At 56.0% G+C, this 9,706-nt stretch overlaps 2 protein-coding genes across 3 annotated transcripts; both read right to left on the bottom strand.

The window, feature by feature from the left end:
• On the bottom strand, nucleotides 1-1,766 carry PRR22 (proline rich 22). The gene is given in 4 exon segments (XM_036241780.1): nucleotides 1-36; nucleotides 38-1,107; nucleotides 1,428-1,490; nucleotides 1,577-1,766. Coding segments are annotated over 4 exon segments (1,296 nt in total). The 5' UTR covers nucleotides 1,704-1,766.
• A 520-nt stretch (nucleotides 1,767-2,286) lies between these two features.
• DUS3L (dihydrouridine synthase 3 like) lies at nucleotides 2,287-9,409 on the bottom strand. Of its 2 annotated transcripts, XM_036241777.1 has the most exons (13): nucleotides 9,271-9,409; nucleotides 6,129-6,426; nucleotides 5,396-5,884; nucleotides 4,997-5,038; nucleotides 4,677-4,829; nucleotides 4,292-4,408; nucleotides 4,017-4,082; nucleotides 3,837-3,947; nucleotides 3,503-3,599; nucleotides 3,244-3,319; nucleotides 2,730-2,918; nucleotides 2,524-2,652; nucleotides 2,289-2,425 (listed from the first exon to the last, which is right to left on the bottom strand). In XM_036241777.1, exons 1-13 carry the CDS (start codon nucleotides 9,366-9,368, stop codon nucleotides 2,353-2,355), a joined length of 1,938 nt encoding a protein of 645 aa, XP_036097670.1. In that variant the 5' UTR covers nucleotides 9,369-9,409; the 3' UTR covers nucleotides 2,289-2,352. The 2 variants fall into 2 exon arrangements, with proteins under 2 accessions (XP_036097671.1, XP_036097670.1); XM_036241778.1 differs by lacking the exon at nucleotides 5,396-5,884 and having other exon boundaries at nucleotides 2,287-2,425.
• Between the last annotated feature and the right edge of the window lie 297 nt (nucleotides 9,410-9,706).

Below are 9,706 nucleotides of genomic sequence, written 5' to 3'. Positions count from 1 at the left end.
TTAATGGGGGGTGGCTCCCAGGTCCTGCCTGGGTCCCAGGGGACGGGGCGCTGGCCAGGCCCATGACCTGCTTACTCTTGCCTCCTTGTCTCCCCTTTTTGGTGGCTGAGGCACCGGACTTTCTCTTGCTGGGGGGCTCGGCCCGAAGTGCAGGGGCCACAGTGGTGGTGGCAGGGGTCCCCGGGCAGGGTGGCGGCTCCTCGTCGAGCGCCTTGAAGTTGAAAAAGCAGTCCACATTGGACACAGTGTCCAGGATCTCAGGCACACTGTAGTCGAAGGACAGCAACTCGTCCGGCAGGTGCAGTGAGCGGATGTCCCTGGAGGAGTCGTCCCCACCACCTCCACTGTCCGGCAGGACTGGCCCAGGGGCCTTGCGCAGGGACGCCTCAGGCTCAGCACCGCCCGGCAGGCAGTCGAACAGCTTCATGGCATCTTCCAACAGCACCTTCTCAGGCAGCACAAAGGCCCTGGCTGCCTCAGGGGACCTGGTCTCAGCCGCTTCCAACGGGGCTGCCTCTGCCTGGGCCGCCTTGGGTTCCCCAGGGCCCGGGGGGTACAGCAGAACCGGCCCGGTGCCAGTGCCCTGCAGTTCCTTGGCAGGAAAGGCTAGGGGCTCCCCAGCTGTGTGGAACTGGCTCAGGCGGCCCTTGAGGGGGCCGTAGGCCCCAGGGGGCAGTGTGGCCTCAGCAGGTAGTGTGATGACCACAGGGGGCAGCTTGTTCTCCTTGGAGGGCAGCGGTGGTGGCAGGGGCACCAGGCCTTCCTTGAGCAGGGGTGGGGGCAGCTCCATGAAGGCAGGGGCCCCCCCATCTCCCATGAAGCCCAGGGCCTCAGGCCCGGGTCCCTCAGGGGGGAAGTAGGACATGACATACTGGGGGCCCCCAGGCACTGGCTGGAATTGGGGGTATGGCGGAGGCGGCACCGGGGCTTTGAGATAGTGCTGGGGCTCTAGGAGGTAGGTGCTCGGCGAGGCAGGGCCCCCAGCTGGCACCCCGCCACCCGCTGCTGCCAGCTTGTACAGGGACGACTGGCCGAAGTCAGTGGCGGCCCACTCGATTCGGTATATGCGGGGGTCAAAGAAGCAGCCGCAGGGCGCCATCTGGAAACCTGCGGGCCCAGGAGGGGCGGCCCTGAGAGGGCAGGGCTACAACCCGCCTGCCGGGGGCAGTGTGAGGCAGTGGAGGGAGGCATGGCCCAAAACCTGGGGACCTTTGGGCAAGAGCCTGGGTTTGGGGGATCTGTCGGGGGGAAGAGTGACAGGCCTTGTCTTCAGGGTCTTGTCTAGATGGGGCTCCCAGCCCCTGTGGGAAACAGGGGCACAAAACTTGACTTCGGGGAGCCACGGAGGGACAGGGTGGAGGCAAAATGGCCCTGCCCATTTCAACCCGCTCCTGGGGGGTAATCAAGGGTTGGGAGGAGGCCAGTACCTGCTGGAGGGGCTGGAAACACCTCTTTCTCCAGGTTTGGAGGGTGATGCAGGTTGGAGGAACCTGTGAACAAAGATAGGCTGGTGGGTGGGGTCCTGAAGCTGGTGGGCCCAGGTCCCCCACCCCATCAGCCACTCCCTGACTCATACCCACAGTGGGAAGAGGCTCTGTGCAGGCAGAAGTGGGCTGACTGCCTGGCCCCTCGGTGCCATCCAGGGCCTGGGAGCTGAAACTTTCTTGGGGAGCTGGAGTGTAAAAGGGTTTGGGGTGCTGCATGGGGAGGTGGGGGGCCCAGCCTGGGCAGGCCAGGAGGGTGGCAGGTGGGAGCACAGGCAGCCCACCCAGAGAACAGGCTCAGAAGTCATGCGGAGTTCTGTTTGCCTGGTTACTCTGGGCAGCAGGTTCCAGCCTGTGGCCCGCCCACTGGTCAGGATTCCGGGTATTGGAGGTGGGGGAGGGTGGGAAGGAACAGAAGGGGAAATCAAGGTAGCCAGAGCTATGTGTCACAAAGTGTGGGTCAAATCCTGGACCTAATACGCTGCCTTATGCTTTTATCAGCAATGCCCATCTCATAGTCCTGAGGCCCCTTCCTCCAAGCAGCCCATCCTGATCCACACCCCCACAGGCCAAGGGTCTCCTCTTCCCCCTCCTGTGAGCCCTGGTGGCTTGTGGTCAAGGCCTCTCCGGGCACCAGTAGCAGCCAGCACAGGGCTGGGCCTGTGGGGGCAGCTAGGAGACCGGTGAATGAGGGAGGGAGAAAGAAGGGAGCTGCCAGGGACAGGGACAGGCAGATGTCCAGGGAGAGCTCCCAGGAGTGAGAAGGGGCAGCCTCAGGGTCACAGAAAGGCCTGAGTTTTAAAAGAATAAAGTTTATTGTCTTCTCACACACTGTGGGGACCCTCCGACGCCCCCCCCACTCCTGCAGCTACTTGTACGCATTGGCCTTGTGTTTTGGCACGAAGACGAAATTGGGTGGCACGGGTCCCAGCAGCATCTCACTATGAGGAGAGCAGGCAGAGGACAAGGTCAGGCCTAAGGCCTGGGCCACCCCCACCGCAGGATGCCCCCCACTCCCGACTCCTCGGTTCCCAGAAACCTAATGTGGATCCAGTCGGCTGCCTTCTGGCTGGCCATGAGCGTCTCCAGGTAGTCTCGGCCCAGGTAGTAGGGGGGCCGCTCATTGATCCTCTGTGGGAGCCGCTCCAGCAGACCCACGGGCACATACCTGCAGGCATGTGGGGACAGGGTTGGGTCAGGCTGGCCTCACCACCAACACCCCCACCCTAGCTGTTCCACGCCCACCTGCACAGGAAGGAGAGCCATTCAAGGAGGAAGCGGCGGGTCTTCTCCACACCCTGCGTGTCCGAGCCCCAGTGCTCCAGGCCATAGTTCGTGAAGTCTCGCAGGATGTCCAGGCGCTCAGATGATGAAATGTCCCAGTGTCGCTGCTCCTTGATCTCCGTAAACAGCCATGGCTTGAGCAGGGCACCACTGCAGGGCAGGGAGTGATCAGATGCCCCCAAACCCACAGTCGTTGTCCCTCCAGCTGTTCAGACAGACCCTCCAGTTGTTCTCCAAGCCTTGGAAGCCCACAAGTTCCGACCTGCAACCCCAAGCCCACAGCTGCAGAAATTTCCAGTCCTTCCTACCCCTGCCAGATGCAGCCCCGCCATCTCTGTGCAGACAGAGCCACCCGCTGGACACAAATGGACCAGGAGGTGAAGCAGTTGGGCTGGGACACTGTGACAAAAGTGACAAAGCTCAGACACACCTCCAGACAGCTCTCTATAGCCCCTCAGGCACCAGGCACACTTACCGAGCAATCATGATTCCAGCGACACCAGTCTGCATGGCACAGTTTGCGTCCTCATATGATAAGATGTCCCCGTTGCCTATGGAAGAGAGACGGGCATCAGAGAGCTGTGTACAGGCAGGAAAGTCAGCTCTTGGGGAGTTCTTGCCAGCCCAGTGGCCTCCATTGGGGCAGGGAGGGGTCTCAGGTGGGGGGTGGACCCAGGTGTATATGGCCTTTGATGACAGGGTGTGCAGGTCTGACTGAGTGGCAGGGGACCCACCAAACAGGGGCATGGGGCTGGCCGCCGTCACACACTGCTTGATGTACTGCCAGTCGGCCAGCTTGGTGTAGCGCTGCTCCCTAGAGCGGCCATGGAGCTAGAGGAGAAGCGGCCACACAGGGAGGGAGAGAAGGTCCGGGGAGGTGGAGCATCAGACAAAGAGAGAGAAAGAGAGAGACCCAGAGAGACCAAGGCTGAGACAGAGAGAGAAAGAGAGACAGACAGACAGAGATGGAGGGAGAGCCAAGACGAAGAGGGAGATGGGAAAAAGACCATTAGAAAGGGTCGCTGAAGTGCCCCCGAGGCCTGATACCCACTGCACCCCAAGACACACCGTGACCAGGGCTGCCCCCCAGTCCCGCAGCTTGGGCAGCAGCCGGTGTGCCAGGTTCACGCGGTCCTGGACACCCGTGCGGATCTTCACCGTCAGCGGCACGTCCAGCACCTGCAGGGATGGGTGTGGTCAGCAGGGCCCAGAGTCGGTGGGAAAAGGTGGGGACATCTCAAGGCATACCTGGTTCATGCCACAAACGATCTGCTGGAACTTGGCCGAGCGATTCATGAGCGCGCAGCCCCCACCCTAGGAGAGACAGGCAGCTGGAGCAAGGGAGGGCAAGACCCAAGCTGAGCCCAGCATCCTTCACTGACCTTGCTGTGCAAATGGGGAAACTGAGGCACAGGAGCCCCCATAGGTTCCCAGTGACTCAGGCAGGAGCAAAGCCGGGTCCCAAGCCTCTGCCCTATCCATACTCTGCCCACGCTGGGTATCCAGGGCTGGATGGTCACTACCTTCTTGTACACAAGGTCAATGGGGCAGCCAACGTTGATGTCCACGAAATCCACCTCGATGGTGCGGTTCAGCAGCTCAGCACACTTGGTCATAGTGTCAGGGAAGGCACCTTCCAGCTGTGGCAGATGGCCAAGCAGAGGGGGTGAGAGGCCAGGGCCAGTTTAGACCATCCCTGCCTGGCACCACCGTAGCCCCATCCCAAGGCCATCAGCCCTTGTAGGTGCATTAGGCTGGTGCCCCCAGCCCATGGCTGAGGCAAGAGAGATTTTGGAGGTGACTAAGCCAGGCCTGGGATCCAGGAAAGCTGACCTGAACCTTGTTCCAAATCTTGGCAGCTAAAAGTCCCTCCTCCCTCCCCCCTCCCCCCCTCAGGACCACACCAACCTGCACACCAAAGATGTCCTCACACTGGTGGCGTTTGAGCAGGGCCCACTCAGATGTCTGGCCCTGAAGCAGGTTGGTGCAAACGGCCATCTCCCCACATGTCACGTCAGCCCCGAAGCGCTTACAGATTCGCCGGAAGGGCAGGTTCCCACACTGGAGGCAGGGGGCACACAAACAAGTGAGAATGTAACAGGCACGAACTCCAGACACCTGCCCTCAACACTGCCAGTGTCCTCAACAGGAGTACCCAAAACTGGCAGGCACTGGGCACTGTCGGGGTGACCACTGCCACCACCTAGTCCACCCCACATGGGTCCTACCGTGGTGAGGGGGGCCAGGTACAATTTGCCAGTGATGTCAAGCTGGAAGGAAAGAAAAGACACAGTGAGCTCTACCTTCCAACCTGGATTTTGAGGCATCCCCACTCCCCACAATCTAGAACATGTTTTGCTTTGCCCTACCAGCCTAGCACCTTTTTACCTCTTGATCTTTGCATGTGTCAACCAATCCGTCCATGAGAAATGCTCTTTTCTCCATGCTCTCTCCTGGATGATTTCTAGTCAACCACCAAAACCCCAATCCCAATGGCCCCTCTTCCAGGAAGCCTTTCCCACTTCCTCCCTCTGCTTTAGGCCTGACTCTCTGGGGCTGGGAGTGTGTCCAGCTTTTTCTGCTCCCCACACTGCTATCGTCCTCAACAGGAGGCCTGTGACACCTACCCGCCTCTTCTCACAAGACCGCAGCCTGACTATATCCTCATCCGTCAGGGGCCCGCAGGTCTGCATGGGGCTGCTGGGAGGGGTACCAGTGCAGGGCCCCAGGGGGGCCTGCTGGGCACTCTCAACCCCTGGGACCATAGGGACAGTGGCAGAAGGGGTGGGGCCTGGCAGGTGGCCCTTGCCTAGCTGGTGCAGGGCCTGTTCAGCACGCTCGAAGTGGATCTTGCGCTTTCTCAGCTGCTGCTGCAGAACCTTGTCCAAGCTGTTGCGGACAGGAGGGGCCTGGACCACCTCCTCCTGTACCAGGTTCTGGCCCTTGGGCCCCAGATGGGCCCCAGCAAAGCGGCAGGTCACACCATAAGGGCACCTGCCATAGGTCTCGAATAGAACACAGCGAGGGCCCAGGTCAGCTGGCTTGGTCTCCAGGTAGCAGCTCACGTCGTGTAGATAGCGACAATGGTCACCAAAAAGACATTTAGCAGCTGATTCCTACAGGGAAACAGGGAGGCAGTGAGGGAACACAGGGAGAGGCTGGGGCAGCCAGGCCTTGAACCTCAGATCCCTCCCCTCCTGGTTGTGTGTCCTTGGGCAAGTCAATAACCTCACTGTGCCTCAGTTTCTTTATCTAGAAAATGAGAATAATGATATTTACATTACAATGCAGTGAGAACTGAATGGGGAACAGAGAGGCTCAGACTGAAAACTGGGCCTTTCTGGTGACAATGACACCAACCTGCACCAGGGAGGGGCAGAGCCTGTTCTTGTCATAGTGGGTAGGTTTTATATGAGGCCGGCCCTTGTTCTGGCCCCGGGCCCTCTTCTGAGCTTGAGGCTGCTCAAGGTGCTCAGCTGCCTCCTCCGTGGGACCCTCTCCCAGCTGTCCAGGCTGTCCATCCTCCAGTCGGATCCTCTTGGTCTCGGGCTCAGCCAGGTCATGGACATAATGGTTTCCTTCCCCAGTGTCCTGGCTGGGCTTCTCCTGCTCTCTGGTTTCCAGGAATTCATGAAACTTCTCCTTGGTAGTGAGGTATCTGCCAGCAAAGAAAGAAAAAAGAAGGGCTTGTTGAAGGAGTTCCTCCCCTAAGTTCGACTCAACACTGGGGAAAGGGACGGAAAATACTTGCCTCTGATTCCATGCTTCTATTGATGGGGAGCTCACTACTTAGAACTGGACACTTGCCAGCCTGGGAGTACCTCAAGGTCACAGGAATGGCCTATTTTGTCTCTGAGTCCCCACTGCCTCAAGTGTTTAGCCAAATTACAGGCATCAAGCATGAACATCCCTGACCACATTAGGCTTAAAAGAAATTACAAGTCGGATCCTCCTGCAAGATGGTGGCGTCCTCCCACAACCACATCAAAGTTACAACTAAATTATAGAACAACCATCATTCAAACTGCCTAAAATCAAGCTCAATGGAAGTCCTACAACTACAAAATTAAAGAAGTAGCCAAATCAAGACTGGTAGGAGTGGCGGAGGTGCGATGGGCTGGTCCCACACCCACGTGTGGCGGATAAAAATTAGGAGGATACTTCAGCTGGGAAGGTCCTCCCAGAGGACTCAAGGGTCACTGTCCTACACCAGGTACCCAACTCAGAGTTCCAGTGCCAGGAAGAGAGGTCCCCATAACTTCTGGCTGGAAAAACCAGTGGGAACTGAGGCTGAGGGAGGCTGAGGTGGCTGGAGCCCCAGGCAGGTCCTCTTAAAGGGCTGCGCATGGATTTACACGGACTCACACTCTCCAAGTTCCAGTGTGGGGGAGGCAGCTTGAAAGGCACCAGAGACATAAGGGGAAGAACTGAGTTGTTTGGCATTGGAGTGAGGGCTAGAGAGGCAGCTTTCTCCTGGACAGACGTGCTGTCAGAGGCCTTTGTTCCTTTGGTGAGCCCTTCCCTGGGGCAGCAGACAGCCACCATATCTGGGACTCCAGCAACCTGATTCACACTGTTTGCCCCATCCTAGTGATCCCGAGGCCCTGCCCCACCCAACTTTCAGCCCACCCCAAGCTGTTGCCAAGTTGCTTTACCATAGGATTGGCCTGTCTTGGATCCTGCTTCAGGTTTTCCTAAATTCTTTCAGACAAGCAGCATCTGGTCTCAGCTAGCCCATACCTCTCGTTAAGTAATACACATAAACAAACACAGGGAGGAAGCCAAAATGAGCAGTCAAAGAAACAGGTCCAAATGAAAGAACAGAACAAAACTTCGGGAAAAGAACTAGGCGAAATGGAGATAAGCAACCTAACAGATGCAGAATTCAAAACACTGCTTATAAGGATGCTCAATGAACGTCGTGAGAACCTCAATGAACTTAGTGAGGACCTCAAGAGCATAAAAAAGAACCAGTCAGAAATGAAGGATGCACAGTCAGAAATGAAGGAGGCACTAACTAAAGTAAAGAATAATTTACACAGATTCAATAGTAGAGTAGGTAAAGCCAAGAAGCAAACCATCAATTTGGAATATAAGGAAACAAAAAAAAGAATCCAAAAAAATGAGGATAGTGTAAGAAGACTCTGGGACAACTTCAAGCGTGCAACATTTGCATCTTGGGGGTGCCAGAAGGAGAAGAGAGAGAACAAGAAATCAAAAACCTATGTGAAACAATAATGGCAGAGAACTTTCCTAACTTGGTGAAGGAAACAGATATACAAGTCCAGGAAGCAAAGAGTCCCAAACAAGATGAACCCCAAGAGGCCCACACCAAGACATATCATCATTAAAATGCAAAAGATTCAAAACAAAGAGAGAATCTTAAAAGCAGCAAGAGAAAAGCAGTTAGTTACCTACAAGGGAGTTCCCATAAGGCTGTCAGCTGATTTCTCAAAAGAAACTTTGCAGGCCAGAAGGGAGTGGCAAGAAATATTCAGAGTGATGAAAAGCAAGAACCTACAACGAAGATTACTCTATCTTGCAAAGCTGTCATTTAGAATCGATGGCCATATAAAGACTTTCCCAGACAAGAAAAAGCTAAGGGAGTTCATCACCACCAAACCATTATTATATGAAATGTTGAAGGGTCTTCTTGAAGAAAAAGATAAAAAAATATGAACAAACAAAATGGCAAAGAATACATATCTATCGACAATTGAATCTACAAACAAAATGAACAGGCGGAACAGAAACATTCTCATAGATACAGAGAACATTTTGTTGGCTGCCAGATGGGAGGGGGGTTGGGGGAATGGGTGATAAAGGTGGAGTGATTAAGAAGTACAAATTGGTTGTCAGACTGACAAACCTCAAAGGGAAGAGGGGTTGGAGGGTGGGAAGAAATAAACCAAAGAACTTATATGTATATATGCATAACCAATGGACACAGACAACAGTGTGGGGAAAGGTAGGAGGGAGACGGGAGTGGGGAGGAGGGGGTCAATAGGGAAAAAATGAGGAACATCTGTAATACATTCAATAATAAAAATAAGTTAAAAAAAAAAAAGAAAAGAAAAGAAACTACATGTCCCAGCATGTCTTACAAAGAGGACGCCACAGCCGCCACACTTCCCAGCACACCTTTTAGCCCTACAAGCCCCAGGCTGCCCCGCGGTAATCGCTTCAGACCGAATACCCAGCGTTTGTAACTGAGGCGCACATGCGCTATTCGCCGCATACGCTGGAACTACAGTCCCCAGCTTACATTGCGACCCTCACCTCAAGCCCCGCCCATACTAGCATGCCCCGCGGCGTCCTTAGTGTGTGTGACAGTTCCCAACGTGCACTATCTCAGGTACCGCCGCTCAGGAACAGCCAAGACTAAAGAAGCTTGCGAGTTTCCCACCCTGGGCGGCCCATCTTCCGGCATGCACCGCTCGAGCCTCCCCTACGGGTGCCTAGAAAGCCCTGTGAGGTTTTCCTCTCTGCCTCGACAACTCACCGAGGTTTAATGGGTGCCACTCCCGGTACCAGCGCGCCGGCCCCTAAATCTTCACCGCCACCACTCTTTGCTAGGGCCTCCGCTGCACTCTCCGCCATCGGACCCCTTCACGCTCGTTTTGCAGTGTAGCGAGAAGGTCTTCCGGGTCGTGCGTGTGTCCTGTCCGCTCGTGCTGGGGAAGTGCGCATGCCTGGGAGTGACGCCATTGTACGCACGTGGACGTATCGGGGGCGGAGCCTGCGTGGGGTGGGGCTTTGCGTTCCATTTACTGCCGAGCACTGTGTGGCGGGACGTTGGAAAATGTTCAGTGATCTCTAGGAGCTCACAAACTATTCTCCTGGGGACAGCAGTCGGCCCGCAGAAGTGTTTTGTTTTCCTGCTGGGAATTTTAAAAAGTGTTTCAGATGGAGGGAACAGCTTGTGCAAAGGCCCTGAG

This window comes from Molossus molossus, unplaced genomic scaffold (genome assembly GCF_014108415.1).
Source record: "Molossus molossus isolate mMolMol1 unplaced genomic scaffold, mMolMol1.p scaffold_m16_p_4, whole genome shotgun sequence".
Classification (NCBI taxonomy): Eukaryota; Metazoa; Chordata; class Mammalia; order Chiroptera; family Molossidae; genus Molossus; species Molossus molossus.
The sequence above is the reverse complement of the archived record's forward strand: the minus strand, read 5'-3'. Positions and strand labels throughout refer to the sequence as shown.